Source organism: Salvelinus namaycush, chromosome 4, assembly GCF_016432855.1.
Source record: "Salvelinus namaycush isolate Seneca chromosome 4, SaNama_1.0, whole genome shotgun sequence".
Taxonomy (NCBI): domain Eukaryota; kingdom Metazoa; phylum Chordata; class Actinopteri; order Salmoniformes; family Salmonidae; genus Salvelinus; species Salvelinus namaycush.
The window spans coordinates 29,425,816-29,452,093 of NC_052310.1; the positions used below are offsets into that span (position 1 = coordinate 29,425,816).

At 41.8% G+C, this 26,278-nt stretch overlaps 1 protein-coding gene across 1 annotated transcript in view; it reads left to right on the forward strand.

Moving 5' to 3' along the window:
- The window catches only part of LOC120045821 (actin-binding LIM protein 1-like), a 134,005-nt gene that overhangs the window by 85,676 nt on the left and 22,051 nt on the right, over nucleotides 1-26,278 (forward strand). Inside the window, exons 5-11 of the mRNA XM_038990754.1 lie at nucleotides 6,975-7,101; nucleotides 7,296-7,389; nucleotides 14,421-14,508; nucleotides 14,722-14,786; nucleotides 18,005-18,163; nucleotides 18,774-18,806; nucleotides 18,944-19,070. Of these exons, the coding sequence (XP_038846682.1) occupies nucleotides 6,975-7,101; nucleotides 7,296-7,389; nucleotides 14,421-14,508; nucleotides 14,722-14,786; nucleotides 18,005-18,163; nucleotides 18,774-18,806; nucleotides 18,944-19,070 (693 nt within the window). The remainder of the gene's footprint in view (nucleotides 1-6,974; nucleotides 7,102-7,295; nucleotides 7,390-14,420; nucleotides 14,509-14,721; nucleotides 14,787-18,004; nucleotides 18,164-18,773; nucleotides 18,807-18,943; nucleotides 19,071-26,278) is intronic.

Here is a 26,278-nt window from a genome sequence, read left to right on the forward strand (position 1 = left end):
CATGCCTAAGACATGTTCACGCAGATGAGCAGGGACCCTGGGCATCTTTCTTCTGGTGTTTTTCAGAGTCAGTAGAAAGGCCTCTTTAGTGTCCTGAATTTTCATAACTGTGACCTTAATTGCCTACCATCTGTAAGCTGTTAGTGTCTTAATGACCGTTCCACAGGTGCATGTTCATTAATTGTTTATGGTTCATTGAACAAGCATGGGAAACAGTGTTTTAACCCTTTACCATGAAGATCTGTGAAGTTATTTGGATTTTTACGAATTATATTTGAAAGACAGGGTCCTGATAAAGGGAAAAAATATTTTTGCTGAGTTTAGTCTAAAGAAGGCCAGTTTCATTGCTTCTTTATGCAGAACAACAGTTTTCAGCTGTGCTAACAATTGCAAAAGGGTTTTCTAATGATCAATTATAAACTTGGATTAGCTAACACAACATGCCATTGGAGCGCAGGAGTGATGGTTGCTAATAATGGGCCTCTATACGCCTATGTAGATATTCCATTAAAAATCAGCCGTTTCCAGCTACAGTAGTTATTTACAACATTAACAATGTCTACACTGTATTTCTGATCAAATTGATGTTATTTAAAATGGACAAAAAAATCTGCTGTTCTTTCAAAAACAAGGACCCTAAGTGACCCCAAATTTTTGGAACGGTAGTGTATGTAATTGTATGTTTTTTTAATGTTTTAAATGTTTTATAAATTTGCAAACATTTCCAAAAACCTGTTTTTGCTTTGTCATTATGGGACTACTTCTCAAACAGAGTTCAGTGTGTCAGATTAATTAGAGAAAAACAACAACAATTTACTCAATTTTAGAATAAGGCTGTAATGTGGCTACCCCTACCCCGGTCAACTGCCCTGCACCCCCCACAGCAACTCGCCCAAGCCTCCCCCATTTCTCCATCACCCATATCCAGATAGCTAATGTTCTGAAAGAGCTGCAAAATCTGGACCGCTACAAATCAGCCGGGCTAGACAATCTGGACCCTCTCTTTCTAAAATGATCTGCCGAAATTGTTGCAACCCCTATTACTAGCCTCTTTTGTATCGTCTGAGATTCCCAAAGATTGGAAAGCTGCCGCGATCATCCCCCTCTTCAAATGTGGAGACACTCTAGACACAAACTGCTACAGACCTATATGTCTTACCCTGCCTTTCTAAGGTCTTCGAAAGCCAAGTTAACAAACAGATTACCGACCATTTCGAATCCCACCGTACTTTCTCCGCTATGCAATCTGGTTTCAGTGCTGGTCATGGGTGCACCTCAGCCACGCTCAAGGTCCTAAACGATATCATAACCGCCATCGATAAGAGACATTACTGTGCAGCCATATTCATCGATCTGGCCAAGGTTTTCGACTCTGTCAATCACCACATTCTTATCGGCAGACTCAACAGCCTTGGTTTCTCAAATGACTGCCTCGCCTGGTTCACCAACTACTTCTCAAACAGAGTTCAGTGTGTCAGAGTTCAGTCTCTATGGGAGTGCCACGGGGTTCAATTCTCGGGCCGACTCTTTTCTCTGTATACATCAATGATGTCGCCTATGCTGCTGGTGATTCTCTGATCCACCTCTACGCAGACGACACAATTCTGTATACTTCTGGCCCTTCTTTGGACACTTAACTAACCTCCAGACGAGCGTCAATGCCATACAACTCTCATTCCGTGGCCTCCAACTGCTCTTAAATGCAAGTAAAACTAAATGCATGCTTTTCAACCGATCGCTGCCCGCACCTGCCCGCCCATCCAGCATCACTACTCTGGACAACTACAAATACCTAGATGTCTGGTTAGACTGTAAACTCTCCTTCCAGACTCGCATTAAGCAACCAATCCAAAATGTAATCTAGAATCAACTTCCTATTTCACAACAAAGCATCCTTCACTCATGCTGCCAAACATACCCTCGTAAAACTGACCATCCTACCGATCCTCGACTTCGGAGATGTCATTTACAAAATAGCCTCCAACACTCTACTCAACAAATTGGATGCAGTCTATCACAGTGCCATCCGTTTTGTCACTAAAGCCCCATATACTACCCACCACTGACCTGTACTCTCTCGTTGGCTGACCATCGCTTCATACTCGTCGCCAAACCCACTGTTTCCAGGTCATCTACAAGTCTTTGCTAGGTAAAGCCCCACCTTATCTCAGCTCACTGGTCACCATAGCAGCATCCACCCGTAGCACACGCACCACCAGGTATATCTTACTGGTCACCCCCAAAGCCAATTCCTAATTTGGCCGCCTTTCCTTCCAGTTCTCTGGTGCCAATGACTGGAACGAACTGCAAAAATCACTGAAGCTGGAGACTCATATCTCCCTCACTAGCTTTAAGCACCAGCTGTCAGAGCAGCTCGCAGATCACTGCACCTGTACATAGCCCATCTGTAAATAGCCCATCCAACTACCTCATCCCCATACTGTATGTATTTATCTATCTATCTTGCTCCTTTCCACCCCATTATCTCTACTTGCACATTCATCTTCTGCACATCTATCACTCCATTGTTTAATTGGTATATTGTAATTACTTCGCCACCATGGCCTATTTATTGCCTTTACCTCCCTTATCTTACCTCATTTGCACACACTAAATATAGACCTTTTCAACTGTATTATTGACTGTATGTTTGTTTATTCTATGTGTAACTATGTTGTTGTATGTTTCGAACTGCTTTGCTTTATCTTGGCCAGGTTGCAGTTGTAAATGAGAACTTGTTCTCAACTAGCCTACCTGGTTAAATAAGGTGAAATAAAAATCCTTAAAAAATTTGACAAAATGGAGTAAGTGAAGGGGTCTGAATACTTTCCGAATGCACTGTATACTGAAGCAGAGGCAAAAACAGGGCAATCAGTTACCAGTCTAATAGTACGGAAATTGACAGCATCACTAGTCCTTTGCCAGTGCTTTGACCAAGGGCCCATTCCGGTAGTTGACGAGGAGGCAGGCAACGGTGTAGAGCTGGTTGATGCACCCAGTGATGGAGAGAGGGATGACCATGTCAAAGAGCTTGTGCTCGTTCACTCTGTGAATCAGTCGCTCCACATGGACCCTCAGCCGAGCAATGGCTTGCGTCTCCTTGACTTCTGCTGCTGGCATCTGTACCCTCTGAGAGGAATGACGGTCTTAGGACCTTGCAGGGCACACAGTCGTCCACGATTATGGACATCCCTGCTTTCAGCACAGACACGATGCCCGACTGCTTCAGGATCTCCTTGTCACTTACAGAACCTCAGTGCAAACACCTTTGTTTTAGCCCTTTACTATGTGGTGCCATGCCAATCATCGCCTTGAAAGTGCAGTGGGACTTCATTCTGAAGCAGGAGAGAAGATCGTGTTTGGCAACACAACTCTGTGCAGTCTATCACCACGTGTGTCTGTGTATTCCTTGAATTCCTCTCGCAGGTGAGCCTTGACGGCTTCCTCGGACATCCAGATACACACTGACCCAAGAACTGTGTAAAGAAAGTTGCCCCATGTTGTCACGATGCGTCTCACAGTCGACTTGTGGATGTTGAATCTGTGGGCCAGATCCCTCTACTTCAGACTCAGACATGTATATGGACTGCAGGAAAAAAGGATTATGGAGAAAAAAAAGGATTATGATGCATGAATATGCAAAATGATAACTAAAATGATCAACCCTCCAGAGGGCAGAAATTATTCACTGTTGTAGGTTTATGATTTATCTTCCCTCCCTAACCCAGAAAGATCCATTATCATGATTGGTTTAATGGATTAAAGTAGATTCAAGTAGCATCAAGCTTGTCAAAGTGGCATTTAGCCCTTCTGTGTTTGTCTAACGTCAGTTGTAGCTTTGATGATTAACATTACCAGGAAATGCAAAGGTAAATTCAAGTAGTGTGACCTCATTCCTCTTTGCAGCTGCCCTTGTTATGGTCACTCGTACCATGTTATGGGATGCCAGTTCGATGAGCTTCTGGGAGGTCATTAGGTGGGCATACTTCGCAAACCTACACTCACTGGCCAGTTTATTAGGTACACCCATCTGGTACTGGGTCGGACCCCCCTTTGCCTCCAGAACAGCCTGAATGATTTGGGGCATTCTACAAGGTGTCGGAAATGTTCCACAGGGATGTTGGTCCAGATTGGACGGTGGTACATTCATGCTGCAAACAGCCTGTTCTATGTCATCCGAAAGATGCTCTATTGGGTTGAGGTCTGGGACTGTGCAGGCCACTCAAGTAAACTGAACTCGTTGTCATGCGATGCATTTTTGTGAACGGGGTGGTGTACCTAATAAACTCGCCGGTGAGTGTATATGTCAGAAGTGGGAAATATGATGAATGAGGAGAATGACGTAATTGATATCTAATCCTAGGTGCTGTTACTGCCTCGATCGGGAAGTACTACCCAGGAGTATATAACGCGTCAATAACACCTACAGCGTCATTGTGCAAAATGGTACGCAGCATCATCTGGATATGTGTACCACAAAAGTTCAACATTCACATTCTGCTACCATTTCTGTCAACTCATCGACGCATACAATTTGATGCATACTGTACGTTCTATAAATCCAACGTAAAGTATGCACCACACAGAACACACTGCAACGCAATGCTGCAAAGCAAACGCAGTGTTCCATTGGAAATGAATGTACTTCTGGTGTACCAAAACGCAATGACACTGTCGGTGCGATCGAGGCGTAAGACACAAGATCCTTTTATTGCCACCAGGGCAACAAAATAACACCAGACAAATGCAGATAAATTAAGGAATGATGAGAAAAGAAAATAATATTGTTACCTACAACAAAGATCAAGGCAATGCTTTTGTGCAAACATTTTTTTTATTCGATTTTTTTTTTTACCCCCCTTTTCTCCCCAATTTCGTGGTATCCAATTGTTAGTAGTTACTATCTTGTCTCATCGCTACAACTCCCGTACGGGCACGGGAGAGACGAAGGTCGAAAGCCATGCGTCCTCCGAAACACAACCCAACCAAGCCGCACTGCTTCTTAACACAGCGCGCATCCAACCCGGAAGCCAGCCGCACCAATGTGTCGGAGGAAACACTGTGCACCTGGCGACCTGGTTAGCGTGCACTGCGCCCGGCTCGCCACAGGAGTCGCGATGAGACAAGGATATCCCTACCGGCCTAACCCGGACAACGCTAGGTCAATTGTGCGTCACCCCACGGACCTCCCGGTCGCGGCCGGCTGCGACAGAGCCTGGGCGCGAACCCAGAGTCTCTGGTGGCACAGCTAGCACTGCGATGCAGTGTCCTAGACCACCTGTGCAAACATTTTAAAGCCTTTATTAAACAAAGCATTTATTTAGGTTGGTTTTTACTTAATTTGTTGCATGCTTATTTTTACACATTGTTTCTACTCAAGCCACAACACAGTTTTGGTCTCAGTCTAGTTAGACCTTGTTTTAAATGACCTTTTGATACCACATATTATTCATTTTATGAAGCAAAGCAGCACTCTTTATCCTCTCTATATTATTATCATTACCATAACCTACCTTGTCTAGAACCGTGTGTCAGAGGCAGCAAAATCGCTCCAAACAGAAATCGCTGACAGACAGATATTTCCTCCACCTGTCTCCTCAGTTTCTCTACCTCCTTATGAAGATCTTCGCCTTGTTCCAGTGCCAGGTCAGCAGCTGATCAATAATCATGATACAGGTGGAGGAAGTCATTCATCCACCTGAGCCAGCTCATAAGTTGGTTGCTCTCTCCTTTGCCATACCCCAGGTCTTGGCGCTGTAACTGAATAGTCATTCCACTGGAACAGGGTGGGGAGAGCTCCCTTCCTGAGTAGCCGACGTCCAGTGGGAGTTAAAGGCTCGATCAAGTCATCACTTTGGAAGTGGCAGCTGCAGACCCTTGTATGGGAGGTGATGTTGAATCTCACATCAAATTTTCCAGTGCAGGTGTGAAAGCTCAACATGGAGTTGATCTTGGAGGAAGCCGCACACAGTGGGACACAGCAATGCTCAGCTGTACTGCTACCATCATGTCGTAAAATTGTAAAAACCTTGCTTGAACTAATTTGAGGTTAGGCTATAATGGAACAAAAAAATATAACAAACGGTACAAATAAAAATATAAGATTTGTTTGACTGTAAATGTATGCTTTCCCTGCTAGCTAGCTATTGTATCAAAGATGATGAGTGCGCAATACCGGTAATCAAGGGCTGGCTGTAATTTTTGCCGAAATACATAGGCTAGTGGGCATGCATAAAGCGAATTGTTACACAGAAATGATTTGATATTGAGATTAAAAAAGGCTGCATTGGAACTTTAAAAAGAGCTGAGTGTACCAAGTCCAGGCAGTGCTTTCCTGTTTGTTTGTTTTCTTCTGTTAGGTGTCAAATGAACACGACCCTGGTTTCTCTCTGTGTTGCCAGTTAGCTTATATACACGGTTAGCCATAAATAAGGGATGCTGATTCTCCTCATGTCATCATTTCAAGCTCTTTATACTCGGTGTGTCATCACACATGTCATGGGATGACACTGGGATCCTATGACATGACTGGGAGCTTAGAAAGAGGTGATATATTTATTTGTAGATCGCCTGGATAAGCTTTTGGTAATTAAGTGATAATGCCCGATAATGCCCAAGAAGCCGGTGTTTGTTGGATATATTGGCACAGTTGTTAGGCCCGAGACGAAGTCATTGTTATAATATTGTTTTCCAGTAGCCTAATTACGAGTGAACTTAGAAATAACACAAACAGGCTATGAACAACATACCTTATACCGTTCTCGTCTGTTTTTACAAGGAGTGAGATGGGCTTTGGTGCCAATATATCCAACAAACACAGGCTTCTCGGCATTATCACTTAAATATACCTAAACGGAAGATTGAAGCACCCATTAATAAGCCATGGCTATTGGGCCTCTGCCACCATCTAGCGTATAGGTTTTGAATAGATGTAAACTATTGTTTGTGTGTGTGTGCGTGCGTGTGTTTTACAGGCTGTACGGGCTGTGGTAGAGACATTAAGAATGGTCAGGCTCTCTTAGCACTGGAGAGACAGTGGCACCTGGGCTGCTTTAAGTGTAAGGCCTGTCAAAAAGTCCTCACTGGGGAGTACATCAGCAAGTAAGTCTAACAACTATTATACACATGAAATGCTTACACACATAATGAAATACACAGTGTACTTGCAGACAAAGTAAAATCCACTATTATATTATTTTATACACACAACATACTTGCAGACACAGTGAAATATACTATTCTATTTTATCCTATTCTAATGCAGTCTCTCTGTATTCTCCTATCTCTTTGCTCAGGGATGGCGCACCCTATTGTGAGAAGGACTACCAGATCCATTTTGGGGTCCAGTGCGAGGCATGCCAGCAGTTTATCACAGGCAAAGTGCTGGAGGTAAGCCAATCACCAATCACCTAACATTCATCATGAGAGAGGAGAGAGAGAGGAGGAGGCGGGACTGAGAAAGGTAATGGCGGACTGAACAAAGTTATGTGGAACACCTTCAAGATAAAAACGTAATATTCAATATCGGCAAGTTAGACTAGATATTAGTACTACACAATCTGGTGAGTGATAACCTTCAATCTGGATAATAACGCAAAACAAATCTTAAGACATTTATCGACAAATATTACAAAAACAAGCAACACCCAAACATGACGGAGAGTAAGACAAGGGAACCGATTTCTAAACGAAAACGTGACTCTTCTACAGACAGACGATTTAATATTTTCACCACCGGGAATGGTGAAGGTCGAAACCGATCTGTTAAAATCAATAAATGACAAACTGGGTATACTTGAAATAGTCAGTAAGGATATAAAAGAATTCAAGGCATGCCTCGAGATGAGTGATGAAAAAGCTGCGACATTGGAGAAGGAAACACACAACCTAAAAAGGGACAGTCAATAAGATTGAAACCGAAGTGAATTTACTTAAATAGGAGAACACCGTTCTGAGAGAAGCCTTACTTGACATACAGACTAGATCCATGAGAGAATCTGGTACGTACAGGTATCCAAGAGAAAGAAGGAGAAGTTCCTGAATCTGTAGTTAGAGAGTTCCTCCTTACAGCGCTTCAGATTCCATGCGAAGCTATCGACAAAATCCAACTCGAACGTGTACACCGCTTTGGACAGAGAGGGCAAAGATATGAACACCCAATCGTTGCCAAATTTGCTTCATTTAAAGATAAAATAATGGTTAAAAGCCTGGGTAAAAGACTTGCTGGGACCAAAATTGGCATGAATAATCAGTTCCCGAAGGAAATTGCAGAACGGCGTAAAGTTCTGTATCCAATTTTCAAAGAAAATAGATTAAAAGGGAAACGAGTAGCTCTCGTCGTCGATAAACTATATATTGATAACCAGTTGTTCAGAGACAAAGACTACTCTATGGTTATTTTAAAAAGTACAAAGTTCTCATAGATGAGGAAAATAATGAAACACAATTTTTGCCCGGTTATGGATTGTAACAATACAATAAAAAATATAGCTTTTCTATATAACTAATTGGAGCACACAAGCACTAATTCAACATGGTGAAGATAAAAACTCAGTAAGCGGAAGGCACAGTATGTGTGGATGGTGTGGTGTGTGTTTATTTTTTATTTTATTTGTTATGTTTGGGAAAGTGTGGCGTTGAGTGAGAAATGAAATGGTTGCATATCCCGGAACCAATGTATTGCTGTAATGTTGTTCAGATGATGGATATACCTTTTATAATAGATTATATGTCTTATTTATTTATTGTCCTATCATGGTGGAACAGTTTTAAAATAAATGATAAATTTATTTTATTTATTGTCCTATCATGGGGAACTGAATTTTTTAAATAAATTATCTAATTTATTTATTTATGATCCTATATTGATGTAACGGTCCACAACCCTATACCCTAGACACCCACCTGAATGATACTAAGGAGAAGTCCCTAACTGTTTTATGGGCCTGCTGTAAGTGGCCTGTATGCAGCCAAAATGCAGTCAGAGACCTAGAGCAGCACTGCCCCCTCAAGATTCTGAGTCTGCTTGGCAGGGTTGGTCCTGCAAAGCCAAGCCCCCTAAAGGGAGAGTATACTATACAAGGACATTCTCAAAGCTGCTAATGAGAACCTTGACAACCTTGTACCTAGCCGGTGGGGATTCCGGTGGGGTGCCCCCACCCAGGCAGTGGCAGTGCTGGCAACACTAGCTGCAGTAACCCATGGGGAATGGGTCACACTCAGACATTCAGAGAGGGGGTATTTTTATTGTGGCCTTGGTGGCACAAAATCAAAAGTCTGACTGCATGGAGATGCTTGGGAATATAGTTAATACGGGGGACCGTGTTGTGGGTGTTTCAGGGAAAGGTGTACATTTGACCTCCATCATCTAGGACGTGACAATGGTTAAAATCTCTCCATTTCTACCCATTTGTTTGCATGGTCTTGCAGGCCTTCTCATACAGCTGCAACTGTAAATGCATTTGTAAATCAAGCCCTTTCTTGAGTTGGGCTCTGGGATGGTGCAACTGTTGAGAATGTGAATCAAAAGAGCTGCTGAGGCCCAGCCCTTTTAGCCATGTCTGCTGCTTGTAAGTGTGGTCATGGCCCCTGTCCTTGCGCTGTCGGGGTGTAAAACGTTGGCTCCCATTTCCCTGCCCCTGCTGTTTCGGCGGGGGAAGAGGGGGATCAAGACGTTGTTGGAGAGCTTTCGAGACATGCGGCCCTGTCTTCCAGTTCCTCTGAGGTGCGGCGTTAGGTCTCACAGTTTTGTAGTCTGCTGTATGATGTTGACAACCCCTGGCCCAAAGGGTGAACCTGGCGTGAGGGAGAGCTCCAAGAATGTTTCCTGAACTGGCGGTGGCAGTTTAGACTGTGCCAGCCAGAGATGGCAGCGTGAGAGCTCCACTGAAGCCAAAAGTGGCCGAAAGGGTGCCACTGCGACGACGCACCACACCCAGAGGGGGGAATGCAATCATCAGAGGAGGAGGACTGTACTGTGGCCCTCATCCCCTCCAGGCGTGGTATGCACATGCGTTCTCCAAAAGCGATGCAGGCCAGATAACTGTTGGGTTCTCTAACCGCTCTCCGCGAGTCATCCAAAGTTGGAAATGTTAAGCCAACAGTGTAATATACTATGTCTATAGTACACACTGCACACTACTGTATAAAGTCAAGATTACTACGTACCTACAGTATCTGCCTTGAGTCATACACTATCTGAAGTATAGGAGATGTAAATGGAGTGTGACCTGCCTGACAGTGCGGGGAGAGCACGAGAACTCGCACATGTTTATAGCTTAGTCCTCGCTTTACATGTGTGGGTCGGCTATAACTCACGCCACGTGTAAGCTTATTCTTGCTTATTTGTTGGGGTTCAAGTTGGCAGGATGTAAGGGAAGTGTGTTTAGCAACTTAGTACTTAGTCCTGCAATGGTCAACTCTCATTAAGTTAGTTACTTTGCACAGCTTGTTCACCGTGGAGATAAACGTGGTGCGCCTTGCGTCACGTTGCTCACTTTCCAGGGAGAGCTGCAAGTCCACCAGAGGGAAACATACAAAGGATCCCGAACTTGGCAAGGGTAGGCATGGAGCCCGAGGGCTAAACGAAAACTGGGAGAGTACTGGTGGACAAACCAAGACAAAGACAACTAGAACAAGCCCTCAGCACCGCAATACGAGTATCACCCAGGTTGGTACACTGTCACAAGTAATTAAACGAAGGACAAACCCAAACAAGATGCCACATGCCAAACCGAGTGGGGGGACAGCAGAGCACCCAGATAGAGAGGCTAGTTAGCAAGGATCTCTATGCTATTGATATCTGGGTATACATCTGTGCTTATACACTCTAACATAGAGCTCTTACCAAGAGAATCCTATCAGGAATGCGCAGAGAAAAGGAAGAGGTGGCCCAAGCAAGTCTCTTCTTATGGTGTCCTTTAGTAGTGGTTTCTTTGCAGCAATTCGATCATGAAGGCCTGATTAACGCAGTTGAGATGTCTGTTACTTGAACTCTGTGAAGCATTTATTTGGGCAACAATCTGAGGTGCAGTTAACTCTAATGAACGTATCCTCTGCAGCAGAGGTAACTCTGGGTCTTCCTTTCCTGTGGCGGTCCTTATTGAGAACCAGTTTCATTATAGCGCTTGGTGGTTTTTGCGACTGCACTTGAAGGAACTTTCAAAGTTCTTGAAGTTTTCCGTATTGACTGAACTTCATGTCCTAACGTAATGATGGACTGTCGTTTCTCTTTGCTTATTTGAGCTGTTCTTGCAATAATATGGACTTGGTCTTTTACCAAATAGGGCTATCTTCTGTATACCAACCCTACCTTGTCACAACACAACTGATTGGCTCAAACGCATTAAGAAGGAAAGAAATTCCACAAATTAACTTTTAACAAGGCACACCTGTTAATTGAAATACATTCCAGGTGACTACCTCATGAAACTGGTTGAGAGAATGCCAAGTGTGCAAAGCTGTCATGAAGGCAAAGGGTGGATACTTTGAATAATCTCGAATATATAATATAATATATAATAACACTTTTTTGGTTACTACATGATTCCATATGTGTTATTTCATAGTTTTGATGTCTTCACTATTATTCTACAATGTAAAAAATAGTAAAACATTTAGAAAAATCATGGAATGAGTAGGTGTGTCCAAACTTTTGAGTGGTACTATAAGTACTAGAAATACATGTTTATACAGTTGAAGTCGGAAGTTTACATACACCTTAGCCAAGTACATTTAAACTCAGTTTTTCACAATTCCTGACATGTAATCCTAGTAAAAATTGCCACAATAAGTTGGGTGAATTTTGGCCGATTCCTCCTGACAGAGCTGGTGAAACTGAGTCAGGTTTGTAGGCCCCCTTGCTCGCACACGCCTTTTCAGTTCTGCCCACACATTTTCTATAGGATTGAGGTCAGGGCTTTGTGATGGACACTCCAATACCTTGACTTTGTTGTCCTTAATTTGCCACAACTTATAAGTATGCTTATGGTCATTGCCCATTTGGAAGACCCATTTGCGACCAAGCTTTAACTTCCTGACTGATGTCTTGAGATGTTGTTTCAATATATCCACATAATTGTCCCTCATGATGCCATCTATTTTGTGACGTGCACCATTTCCTCCTGCAGCAAAGCACCCACACAACATGATGCTGCCACCCCTGTGCTTCACGGTTGGGATGATGTTCTTGCAAACTTCCCCCTTTTTCCACCAAACATAACGATGGTCATTATGGCCAAACAGTTCTATTTTTGTTTCATCAGACCAGAGGACATTTCTCCAAAAAGTACGATCTTTGTACCCATGTGCAGTTAAAAACCGTAGTCTGGCTTTTTTATGGCGGTTTTGGAGCAGTGGCTTCTTCCTTGTTGAGCGGCCTTTCAGGTTATGCCAATATAGGACTCGTTTTACTGTGGATATAGATACTTTTGTACCTCCCAAGGATGAGCCAGACTTGTGGTCTACAAATGTTTATCTGAGGTCTTGGCTGATTTCTTTTGATTTTCCCATGATGTCAAGCAAAGAGGCACTGAGTTTGAAGGTAGGCCTTGAAATACATCCACAGGTACACCTCAAATTGACTCAAATGATGTCAATTAGCCTATCAGAAGCTTCTAAAACCATGACATCATTTTCTGGAATTTTCCAAGCTGTTTAAAGGCACAGTCAACTTAGAGTGTGTGAACTTCTGACCCATGTGAATTGTGATACAGTGAATTATAAGTGAAATAATCTGTCTGTAAACAATTGTTGGAAAAAGTACTTGTGTCATGCACAAAGTAGATGTCCTAACCGACTTGCCAAAACTATAGTTTGTTCACAAGAAATTTGTGGAGTGGTTGAAAAACGAGTTTTAATGACTCCAACCTAAGTGTATGTAAACTTCCGACTTCAACTGTATATGATTTTGTGTTCAGTAATTTATTTCCAGATTTTATTGTATTTCATTATTTATATGGTGAGTGAACTATGTAGTTTGTGATTCTCTGGGCATAGATATTTTAAAGTAAATTGCATTCTGAATATTGTATTCTTTATATTTGAATTATTATTTTGGGCATTAGTCTGGGTTTATTGTTTGATATACATTTCAGTATGTTCTGTTCTCTCTGTGTATCCTTTACTATTTTTCCAATACCTACTTTTACCTGAATGGAAGTGACCCTGAAAATCGGAGTTGTTTTGACAAGACAGTAAATGAGAGAGTATTCATGGGGTATATTAGACCCTTCATTTGCAGTCAATGGTTTTCTAAGTTTTCAGATCCTCTGCAGCAACAGGTGACATGTCATTTTTAAGGAGTCATTTTATTATCACGATTACATTGTGCTCTGAGAATGGCCTTAGCTGCTGCAGACAATATGCAAATCAAGCCACTGAGTGTTACTGGGTATGGGACCTCACTAATGGGTCATGAGTGCTTTAGCCTTGTTTATCCACTGGCTACACAGAGGGATGAGACATTTTCCTATTATCTATCACCAAGAGAAGCCTTATTACTTTAAGCCTGGAAGGCAGTGACATTATCCAAATATTTGATTTCCCATAACTCATACTTGGTTTGCATCTCTGTCTGCAGACACACTGACACCTACTATGGCCGGAAGGAGAGAGAGGAGGGGGAGAGAGAGACAGAGAGGAATAACAGCAGCAAATGAGAGAGTGGGCAAGCAGAATGATTTGTGTCACTTACATTGAGGCGTACAGATATGTTGCTTTGTTCAATTCTGGATACACTGATGAAATGGAGCCATTTCTACTCTTTCATTCCCAAGGGATTTGGCCATGACAGAGTGTGTGTGCAGAAGATTAATCAGGAGATTACATTAGAGCATTTCACAATTCCGCTAAAGATCAATTGTTTTTGTGTAAACACATCGATACTAGAGTTTTGATTAGTGCGGTGTGTGTGTGTGTATGTGGAAGGTAGTCCTGATCCAACAGGGATGGTTAAAGACACATTTCCCAGGCCATAGCCCCATATCCGTGGCACCCATTTGGGTATTTATCTCTTCTGGTCAGTGTCCCGTTCCTAAATGCATTAGTGAAATGTCGCTGTGTATGCAAAGCACCTCATTATGCAGTATCAGGGGAGGATACTTTTGACTTAAGTACTGTACAAAGGGAAGATCGCTCCTATATTTTAAGGTAGGTTGAATGATCATGCTAGACAGTGAACCCTTTGTAGTGTGCCTGGATTAATGGAAGGTTGATTTAATCAGTTAACTGTATACAGTTTGTGTACTACATTGATGTAATGTCAATGTCTCTTGACTGCTCTTGCGAAGAAATGTACATACACTGGACATTACACTAAACCATGCCCTGGATGGAATAGTGAGTCTGCATGGCCACAGGTGGATCATATATTCCAGTCCTTAATGATATCTGTGCGTGTGTTTTGTGTGTGTTGTTTCCAGGCAGGGGACAAACACTACCATCCCAGCTGTGCACGATGCAGCAGGTGCAACCAGATGTTCACAGAAGGAGAAGAGATGTACCTGCAAGGTAAGTAGCTAGATGGGCTGACATTATGATTGAAGCATTTTAAGGGTTATTACAGTATAGCTGGGTTGGTTTAGGCTGGTCCCAGATCTGCTGTATAGCCAACTCTTAGGTTTGAACATACATGTTGGCAAGATAGCACAAACATATCTGGGACCAGGTTAGGTTTGGATGTCTTTGTTCTCTAAGACCATCTGTCTCTGTTCTGTTCCACAGGATCAACCGTGTGGCACCCTGGGTGTAAGAACACAACCAGAACAGAGGAGCAACAGAGGGAACAGGTAGGAATCTATCTGGACATGAATGACCTCTTGTACCTTGACCTTGTTTGCATTGTGCAAGTGTTTCTTCTGTGTCAGCCAGTCCCAATTTGCTCCCCATACCCCTTCCCATTGGACCTAAACCTTCGATGTGTGCAGATGTGTAAGTAATAAATCAAAACAAAGTTGATTGGTCGCTTACACAGATCTGTAGGTCTTATAGCAGGTGCAGCGAAATGCTTATGTTACTAGCTCCAATAGTACAGTAGAATGTCTCGCAAATACACAAATAATTTTAAAAATCCAAACAAAAAAATCCAGAAATAACCATCCAAAGTAGATATATTAGAGTGAGCATGTTTGAGAATATAAATACGTGGTGACTATAGACAGTATATAATTTTGAAAATAAAATGGTATGTACAGTAGTAGGTACAGTATATTAGGATGAGCTATGTCGAGAATACAGTGTATACAGACACAGTGAGTAAACAACAGTGTATAAAAAAGAATGAGGTGACCAGCATTCAATGACTTTATACATGGGGCATTAGTCTCAATGTGCAGGACTGAGTACCAGACAGGTAGCCGGCTAGTGATGGTTGTTCAATAGTCTGATGGCCTGGTCATAAAAGCTGTTTCTCAGTCTCTGTCCCGGCTGACGCGCCTGTACCGTCTCTGTCTGCTAGATGGTAGCAGGGTGAACAGACCGTGGCTTGGGTGCCTGAGGTCTATATAAAGATCTTCTTGGCCTTCCTTCAACACTGAGTGCTGTAAATGTCCTGGAGGGCAGGCAGCGTGCCCCCGGTGATGCACCACCCTCTGGAGAGCCACGTGGCTGATGGTGATGCAGTTTCCGTAACAGGTGGTGATGCAGCCCTACAGAAGAGTATGGTGGAAGCCCCACCACTACACGGCCTATACCTACCCAGACCTCTCAGATCTGCAAACATCAAAGAGTTGGGGCTAAAAGGAAGGGTTAGAGACTGGCTGTGTCTGTGTTACTGGTTTTTAGGCGGGCTAAAATGTATTTCTAGGCTGCACAGACACCTCCCCTTTAACCTTTTTCCGTCTTATGTCTACCTCTGTATGTAGTGTGTGTCCCTCACTCTGTGGTGGTCGTATGCGTGTGAGCTGCAGGTTTGGGGTCAATTACATTTAATTTCAGTCAATTCACGAGGTATTGAATTAACTGGAATTCCAATTGAAAAGCATTGAGAATTTAAAGAAAAATTGGAATTAGAATGTCAGTTTACTTCCGTAATTGATTGAATTGGAATGGAATTGACCCCATCCCTGGTGAGCTGTGACTTGGACCGCTGAATGGGCTTCATCTAAGTCAGGTTGGAGAGGAGGCACAGCACAGCCCCCTCTCAGACACACTCATGTGGAAGGAGTAAGGGCTAAAGACAAGGACATATTTGAGTGGTAGACATAAAAATGGTTCAAATTATACATGAACTTTTGGGGATGCCCAATGTCTCTTGAGGACACCCGATTTGTTATGGGGGCACCCAGCCACCCCTGTAATTTGAGCCACGAAGATAAGTATCAAACAATATATAGTGATGGTTGTTTTCACCCTAAAACTCTTTATAAAGCCCCCGTTTATAGTAACCATGTGGTTGTGAAAACATGATTCGTGTCAATTAATACATGAATTCAGGACTGTTGTTTCCATCTGAAGTTCATTGCCCGTGGGAATGCATGTGGTATTTACAGTGTTAAGGACATTACTAAGTCACAATGCAAATGCCCTCATTCACTTTGCAAGAGGCAAATGAATGACGTCATTGCAAGATAATGTGTTTGTTTTTTTATTTAAAGATTGAATCTACTTGTCATGTTACAATGTGGTGGAATTTCAAAAACAAAGTTAGGTGTTAAACTGTCTTTTCTTTATTGAACCTTTATTCATCCAGGCGAGTCAATTAAGAACAAATCCTTCTTTAAAACGACGGCCTGATGAATTCTTATTTTCCCCTCCTTTTGATGAAGCAGTGATTGAGTGGACAAATGTCATTCCTCATTTGCAAACTGAGGCGAACACAATACTGTAGCAACTTTGATCCAACACCTCTAAAACTCATCGAGAAGTTGTTGGGATGTTGTCTTGACTTCCTTTTCTATTCTCCTCTTGCAGCCTTCAAGGTCGTCATCCGAGAGTATCTGTTCCAGACCTGGTTCAAGCATACATGGCTCACCAGGTCATACCATATATGTGAGTTCTGTCTACCATACAACTACCCTCACACACATACTGGGCTGGATGTACTGCTTATATTTTTTTATAGGCCACATCTTCCCTAGGGAAGCTTAAGATAAATTGTCATTCCATGTGTGAACTTTGTCTAACATGCTGACCAGATCGCGTATGGCATTGCGCGCATGTTGATTTTGTCCCCCCACACCAGACGCCATCAGGACACGCAGGTTGAATCGTTAAAACAAACTCTGAACCAATTGTATTAATTTGGGGACAGGTTGAAAAGCATTAAACATTTATGGCAAATTAGCTAGCTAGCTTGTTGTTGCTAGCTAATTTGTCCTGGGATATAAACATTGGGTTGTTATTTTACCAGAAAAGCACAGACTAATCCACAGAATAAAGGGTAAAGGTTTGTTTTCTAGTAATTGCTCCTCCTTCAGGCTTCTTCTTCTTTGGACTTGAAGGTGCATTACCACAACCGACTGGAGTGTGGACCTCAGTTCATCTTGCAAACACCCACGTGGGTATATGCTCCTAAAAACCAACGAGAAGATGGCACGTGGGTATATGTTCCTAAAAACCAATGAGGATATGGGAGAGGCAGGACTTGCGGCGCGTCGAGTGTCACAAATAGAACCAAGTTATATTTTAGCGCCTGGCCACGTAGACGCTCGCGAGCAGTGTGAGTGCAATGATTGAATAACATGTACATTTATTTTGCAACGCTCGCCCACGCGACACGTCCGGTCTGCTCAGCATCTTAGTCGTAGACCTTATTCTTACCGATACATACATTTTCTGTTCAGCCTTACATCTAAAGTGGAAGGAGCCCTCTCTCTCTTATAGTTCCTTTATAGACACTGACCACTGGGGTTGTTTTTTTTGCAACCCCAGTGGTCAGGGTGTATAGAGGAACTTTTTATCTGCCCTAATACTGGCTAGTAGATGTGTGCTTTTAGTTGTGTATAACCTCTCTCGCTCTGTCTCTATGTATGTGTCGATCTGTCTATCTGTCTGTCTGTGTCCCTAGGCAAAAGTAGACAATGAGATCCTTGAATACAGGGACCTAGCCGCCATTCCCAAAGTCAAAGCCATTTATGATATAGACCGCCCTGATCTGATTACCTATGAGCCTTTGTACACCTTGTCCCTTGATGAGAGGGAGGAGAGGAGGGAGAGTGTGGGAGAGGTAATTACCATGCAACCATGCATGAAAGGTGTATGTGCTTGTGCGTGTGTGACGCATCATGTTGAAATGAACAAGCCGTCATTCTGAAGTTGCAATCTGTGCCGGGTAAGTATTGGTTTGAGAGAAAACAGCTGTGATGCATACATTATATTATCCTAAATCATATCCATTTTCTCCATCTCTCCCCCCCAGAGAGTCATGTGTCAGGCAATAAATATGTCTGTCGTTGCAGTGTGGAAGGCTAACACTTTGTGTACATTTCGTATTTAGTAATAATAATACATTATAATTATACAGCGCTTTTTCAAGGATCCAAAGTCTAGTGTTAATGTCACACTCAGGTTCACGGCAACTCACCCTTATAAAGGAAACCTATTATTGACACGAGAGTGCTCAGTCATTTTTCTGTCTACAGCTCCATACTGCGAGAAGGGAGCGTTCCCCCATGCCAGATGACAAGGTAAGACAGCCACCAACTATTCTCATTGATGATAACGTGGTGTTGGTGTGTGCTTAAAGTATGTTGTACGGTGTTTCTTTGCTTACAGTATGGTCAGGATTGTTAGCTAAGTTAGCTTGAAAAAAAGAAGGGGAAAACATTATCTTTCAGTCCTCAAGAAACATGTCACCTACACCATCCACTGTAGGTGGTACTGCATTACACAGGAATACACTGTACATGTTTAGCTGCAAACGTTCAGATCGAATTACAATGAAAGGAAGATCTTGACTTTGGGTTGATAGTGATTGACAGGTGATGTAACTGTGTTGTCCCTGTAGAGCTGCTATGACATAAGGGAACGCATCCTTCAGAGGTCTACCAGTCAGGGCTCCATCGGCTCACCTGTCTACAATCGTCATAGTTACACCCCGTTGTCACGCTCACCACAGCATTTTCACAGACCAGGTGAGGGGGTGTGTTTGCAAACGCATCTTTGTGTGCGTGCGCGCATGCATGCATGTATGGTTTGTATTGTTAGTCTTTACAGGTTACACAGGTGAAATTATTTAAAATAGTCTGAGATGTACGGTAGGCACTGCCTCAACACTCTTCCTTGACTATTTTAACAAGAACATAATACCACTTGTTCACATCTCACAGGAGTATCATTCATGCCTGTCACTCTTTCTTAACCCCACCTTAATCTTAATTCCCCACAGCAGCTCCTCTGTTGCTGTCCTCCTATATCTTTACTCTTCACTGAGCACTCTGATAGCACTTTATAATAACTGTCATGAATAAGCCATTATATTTATTTTATTTAACCTTTATTTAACCTTTATTTAACTAGGCAAGTCATTTAAGAACACATTCTTATTTACAATGTCAGCCTACCATTATGAATGCTATAACATGGTTAATAATCTAATAATTAAATATTTATTATTAAAGTGGAACTGAGTGTTTTAACTTATTTGCAGATTTGAAACAAACAGACAATCATAATATCAGTCAAAAATATAAAATCCCCAGTTTATGTTAAAAAAACTACTTTATAAGAAGTTTAAAAAATAGATTATATTTGACCAAAAAAATCCATGACGTAGAGTAATGCATTGTTGGCAGAATAGATGGATGCACTTCAATGCATGATTCATATTATTCACCAATACTTTTCTTGGTAGTCCAACAAATATTGCTATCAGGTTATAAATCACAGCTGTCCTGGTACATTGTTTGCTGCCTCTAGCCATTCGGGATACACTGTTTCAGTTTCAATGACTCAATATTTTGGACAAAATCTGACAAGTGTAAAGAAGACTGGGAATGTCAATACAATCAAACTTTGGCAAGCTAGTTGAGAACAAGTTCTCATTTACAACTGCGACCTGGCCAAGATCAAGCAAAGCAGTGCGACACAAACAACAACAACAGAGTTACACATGGAATAAACAAGCGTACAGTCAATAACACAATAGAAAAAAAGAAAGTCAATATACAGCGTGTGCAAATGGCGTGAGGAGGTAGGCAATAAATAGGCCTTAGTAGCGGAATAATTACAACTGAGCAGATTAACACTGGAGTGATAAATGAGCAGAGGATGATGTGCAAGTAGAGATACTGGTGTGCAAAAGAGAAGAAAAGTACATAAAAACAATATGGGGATGAGGTAGGTAGATTGGGTTGGCTATTTACAGATGGGCTATGTACAGCTGGAGCGATCGGCTAGCTGCTCAGATAGCTGATGTTTAAAGTTAGTGAGGGAAATATAAGTCTCCAGCTTCAGCGATTTTTGCAATTCGTTCCAGTCAATGGCAGCAGAGAACTGGAAGGAAAGGCGGCCAAAGTAGGTGTTGGCTTTGGGGATGACCAGTGAGATATACCTGCTGGAGCGCGTGCTACGGGTGGGTGTTGTTATCGTGACCAGTGAGCTGAGATAAGGCGGAGCTTTACCTAGCATAGACTTATAGATGACCTGGAGCCAGTGGGTCTGGCGACGAATATGTAGCGAGGGCCAGCCGACTAGAGCATACAGGTCGCAGTGGTGGGTGTTTATAAGGGGCTTTGGTAACAAAACGGATGACACTGTGATAGACTGCATCCAGTTTGCTGATTAGAGTATTGGAAGCTATTTTGTAGATGATATCGCCGAAGTCGAGGATCGGTAGGATAGTCAGTTTTACTAGGGTAAGTTTTGCGGCGTGAGTGAAGGAGGCTTTGTTGCAATGATCACAAGCCAGTCATAACCTGGCTAATAGGCTAGCTTTTATTTAGCAAGCTGAAAACACGGAGCCTAATGTTAGCTAGCTAGCTGCTGGGAGGATGTCATGTCATTGGACGAGTGGGTGAGTGCCCACCCCATATAGTTTTTCATTCCCGAACATAGTCATTCCCAAACATTCTATGAAAGTATGAAAATGTGAAAATGACCAAGTAAATGTTCGCTTGTAAAAAAAATAAAAAAGAGAAAAAAAAAATGTGTCATTCTTCCTGGACAGATTTTTAATAAGATTTCATGTTGCTAAAATGCTGTCAGTTCCACTTTAATGTAGAGATAAAACACATTTTTCCCTTATTCCTTATCCCCATCTCACTCAAATAGTCCTTCCTCCTCGTTTCAAGTTTCTTAATTTCTAGTTTTGACATGATTCCGATTTTCTCCCTTTTCCCCTTCTTTTCTTCACCCTCTTTCACCTCACCTCCTCTCCCGCCCTAACTGTGGTGGTGTGTATCCACTGGCTCTGTCTCCTCTCTTACCTATCCTCTAACTCTTCCCCCCTACGTTCCTCACTCCCTGCCTCCTTGTGTCTATCTGTGATGGTGTATCTACCGACTGTCTCACTCCCTTTTCGCATCCACACCTCGGTCTTCCTCCTCCAACTCACCTCCACATCATCTGTAATGATGTCTTCCCAACGGCTCTGTCCCACCTGCCCTCCCTCTCCCCTGCAGAAGCTTTGACAGGCATGCAGAAGCTCTGCTCCGCCCTGTGCAGTAACAGTGTGGGCTCCTCCAGCAATAGTGACTCCCGTCCCACCTCACCTTTCAGACACCACTTCTTTCCCCATAGCCAAGGTAAGACAGGGCCTTAGACCCCATCGTCCCTCCACTGTCCCCACTCCCCAGGCAAGCTATGTCACCTCATTCAAGTCTTACTGCCTCAGACTCTATGGCTTAACCTCTTTGGGCTGCAGGGGCAGTATTGAGTAGCCTGGATAAAAGGTGCCCATTTCAAACGGCCTCGTACTCAATTCTTGCTCGTACAATATGCATATTATTATTACTATTGGATAGAAAACACTCTCTAGTTTCTAAAACCATTTGAATTATATCTGTGAGTAAAACAGAACTCATTTTGCAGCAAACTTCCTGACAGGAAGTGGAAAATCTGAAATCGATGCTCTGTTCTAGGGCCTGCCTATAAATGTCCTTGATATTTATTAGTATACATGCACTTCATACGCCTTCCACTAGATGTCAACAGGCAGTGAGAGAAGAAATGGAGTGTATAACATGATCTGAGGTCGAATAAAAGCTCTTGGCATGACGTGACCCCAATTTCCTGTTTTCTGGAACGCGCGAGAAGGGACCTGGTATTGCCTTCTGTAAAGCTGTCGTTATAGACGACTAATATCTCCGGCTTTGATTTTATTTGATACATGTGACAATATCATCGTAAAGTATGTTTTTTCAATATAGTTTTATTAGATTATTGAAATTTCTTCGGGACGTTAGGCGTGTTGCTTTGTCTGCGTTTGTTCAGGAAGGAGAGCTTCGCGCCACTTTGCTAGCTTTCCGTGCTAATTGACTGGAGAAGAGGACATTCTAAATCCAAACAACGATTGTTCTGGAAAAAGGACCCCTTGTACAACATTCTGATGGAAGATCATCAAAAGTAGGACCCATTTTATGATGCTATTTCATATATCTGTCGAACATGTGAACTAGTAGTTTGCGCCCAGATTTTGGGCACGCTCTCGCCATAACGTAAACTGCATGTCGTAATGAAGTTATTTTTAGAATTCTAACACGGCGATTGCATTAAGAACTAGTGTATCTATCATTTCCTATACAACATGTATTTTTTAGTAATGTTTATGAATAGTTATTTGGTCAGAATATGTGAGTGTCAGAAAAATATCCGGACGTTGTGGGAAAAAGATGCTACGTTAGCACAATGTATAACCACTGATTTCAGCTCTAAATATGCACATTTTCGAACAAAACATAAGTGTATGTATAACCTGATGTTATAGGACTGTCATCTGATGAAGCTTATCAAGGTTAGTCAAAAATTATATATCTTTTGCTGGTTTGTTACGATCGCTAACTTTTGCTGCTGGTAAATGGCTTGTGTTTCTGGATATTGTGGTAAGCTAATATAATGCTATATTGTGTTTTCGCTGTAAAACACTTAAGAAATCGGAAATATTGGCTGGAATCACAAGATGCCTGTCTTTCATTTGCTGTACACCATGTATTTTTCAGAAATGTTTTATGATGAGTATTTAGGTATTTGACGTTGGTGTCTGTAATTACTCTGGCTGCTTCGGTGCTATTTCTGACGGTAGCTGCAATGTAAAACTGATTTATAGCTCAAATATGCAAATTTTTCGAACAAAACATAGATTTATTGAATAACATGTTATAAGACTGTCATCTGATGAAGTTGTTTCTTGGTTAGTTTGGTTGGTTCTTGGTTAGTTAGGTTGGCTTTGTGCATGCTACCTGTGCTGTGAAAAATGTCTGTCCTTTTTTGTATTTGGTGGTGAGCTAACAAATATACGTGGTGTTTTCGCTGTAAAACATTTTAAAAATCGGACATGTTGGCTGGATTCACAAGATGTTTATCTTTCAAATGCTGTATTGGACTTGTTAATGTGTGAAAGTTAAATATTTCTAAAAAATATATTTTGAATTTCGCGCCCTGTACTTGAGCTGGCTGTTGTCATAAGTGTACCGACATCGGGCTTGCAGCCCAAATTAACTCATGTCCCTACCCTCATCTCCAGCCCCTATATACTGTAGCCATGCACATTTGATGTAAAACGGCTGTCAGAAGCTGAGTACCCTGGTCCAAAATCTGTTTGTGATTTTCTTGCCAACTGACCATAGGCTGGCAAAGAGATCTAGCTAGAGACGTCTCATCTGCTGTCAAAGTTATAAGATGACATAGACATGGAGCCCAGCTCACTTACACCAACCAAATGTCCAGAGACCTTTACTGGACCTCTGGACATTTTGGCCCATGTAATATTTTATTTTTGATCTGAGTGTTTGTATTTGGCAGTGGTGATGGCCATGCATGCACTTAAATGTCACCCAAGTCACATTACTGGCATTCTGCCTGTTTAACTTCTTCTGGCTGCAAGCCCGAAGCCGGGCACAATATGACAACAGCCAGCTCAAGTGCAGGGAGCGAAATTCAAAATATATTTTTTAGAAATATTTAACTTTCACACATTAACAAGTCCAATACAGCATTTGAAAGATAAACATCTTGTGAATCCAGCCAACATGTCTGTGCTGCCATCCTGTTAACAGATTATTTTATTACAATGGTTAAAATAGATTTTCATTGTGTTCCATGGTGTTATTTGCCCCCTAGTGGAGCTTTCTGGTACTTAGAATGTACGCAAACACGAAGTAGAGAATTCGTTCTGCACGCATAGAAGCAGCTAAAAACAACGCTACAGTGCAGGTCTTTCAGTGTAGTTATTTCTTGTCACGCTTCAGCCTTGGAAAATATTTGTTTGTAAGTTCGATTCAAGCATTTAGCTAGTGATGATAATCTTGTTATTGATAGAGTTGTTTACATATCAATGTTGGTTGGTTGCATTTACTCACACAAATTGCAATGCCTTTCATGTATGCCGTTAGCTGTATTGCTTTGCTCGTGCGTCATGCAAACGAATTGTAAAATATACAATACTGTAGTTTTGTTACCGATTCTAGTGTAATATGCTTTGTTATTCTACATAGATGGTTGTACATTATTAGAGTAATGAAAGGAGTTAGTCAATTACCATATGAGTAACAATTAGCTATATGGTTTGGCATCATGCCAGATGCATGGTACCTTAGCACGTGCTTTGTATTCATGCAACTTCAAATGTATAATGTACAGCTACAGTATGTCGGTCTGAATTGAATACTAAAGTATATTCTTTTCTGTATTTTGCAGTTTTACAACATAAACGTTTTCAATATATTCATTCAAGAAAAGTCACGCCTTGGGAGTTTTATTGAAGACTTAGTTGTTAGCTATCTGTCTAGTTTTGCATGGGAACGCAACTCAAGGGCAGAATAATGTCCGATTTTTAAAATGTTTTACAGCGAAAACACCACGTATATTTATGTTAGCTCACCACCAAATACAAAAAAGGACAGACATTTTTCACAGCACAGGTAGCATGCACAAAACCAACCTAACTAACCAAGAACCAACCAAACTAACCAAGAAACAACATCAGATGACAGTCTTATAACATGTTATTCAATAAATCTATGTTTTGTTCGAAAAATGTGCATATTTGAGCTATAAATCAGTTTTACATTGCAGCTACCATCACAGCTACCGTCAGAAATGGCACCGAAGCAGCCAGAGTAATTACAGACACCAACGTCAAATACCTAAATACTCACCATAAAACATTTCTGAAAAATACATGGTGTACAGCAAATGAAAGACAGGCATCTTGTGATTCCAGCCAATATTTCCGATTTCTTAAGTGTTTTACAGCGAAAACACAATATAGCATTATATTAGCTTACCACAATAGCCAAAAACACAAGCCATTCCCCAGCAGCAAAAGTTAGCGATCGTAACAAACCAGCAAAAGATATATAATTTTTGACTAACCTTGATAAGCTTCATCAGATGACAGTCCTATAACATCAGGTTATACATACACTTATGTTTTGTTCGAAAATGTGCATATTTAGAGCTGAAATCAGTGGTTATACATTGTGCTAACGTAGCATCTTTTTCCCACAACGTCCGGATATTTTTCTGACACACATATTCTGACCAAATAACTATTCATAAACATAACTAAAAAATACATGTTGTATAGGAAATGATAGATACACTAGTTCTTAATGCAATCGCCGTGTTAGAATTCTAAAAATAACTTCATTACGATATGCAGTTTACGTTATGGCGAGAGCGTGCCCAAAACCTGGCCGCAAACTACTAGTTCACATGTACGACAGATATATGAAATAACATCATAAAATGGGTCCTACTTTTGCTGATCTTCCATCAGAATGTTGTACAAGGGGTCCTTTGTCCAGAACAATCGTTGTTTGGATTTAGAATGTCCTCTTCTCCAGTCAATTAGCACGGAAAGCTAGCAAAGTGGCGGGAAGCTCTCCTTCCTGAACATACGCAGACAAAGCAACACGCCTAACGTCCCGAAAAAATTTCAATAATCTAATAAAACTATATTGAAAAAACATACTTTACGATGATATTGTCACATGTATCAAATAAAATCAAAGCCGGAGATATTAGTCGTCTATAACGACAGCTGTACAGAAGGCAAAACCAGGTCCCTTCACGCGCTCTCCAGAAAACAGGAAACTGGTGACACGTCATACAAAGAGCTTTTATTCGACCCCAGATCAAGTTATACACTCCATTTCTTCTCTCACTGCCTGTCGACATCTAG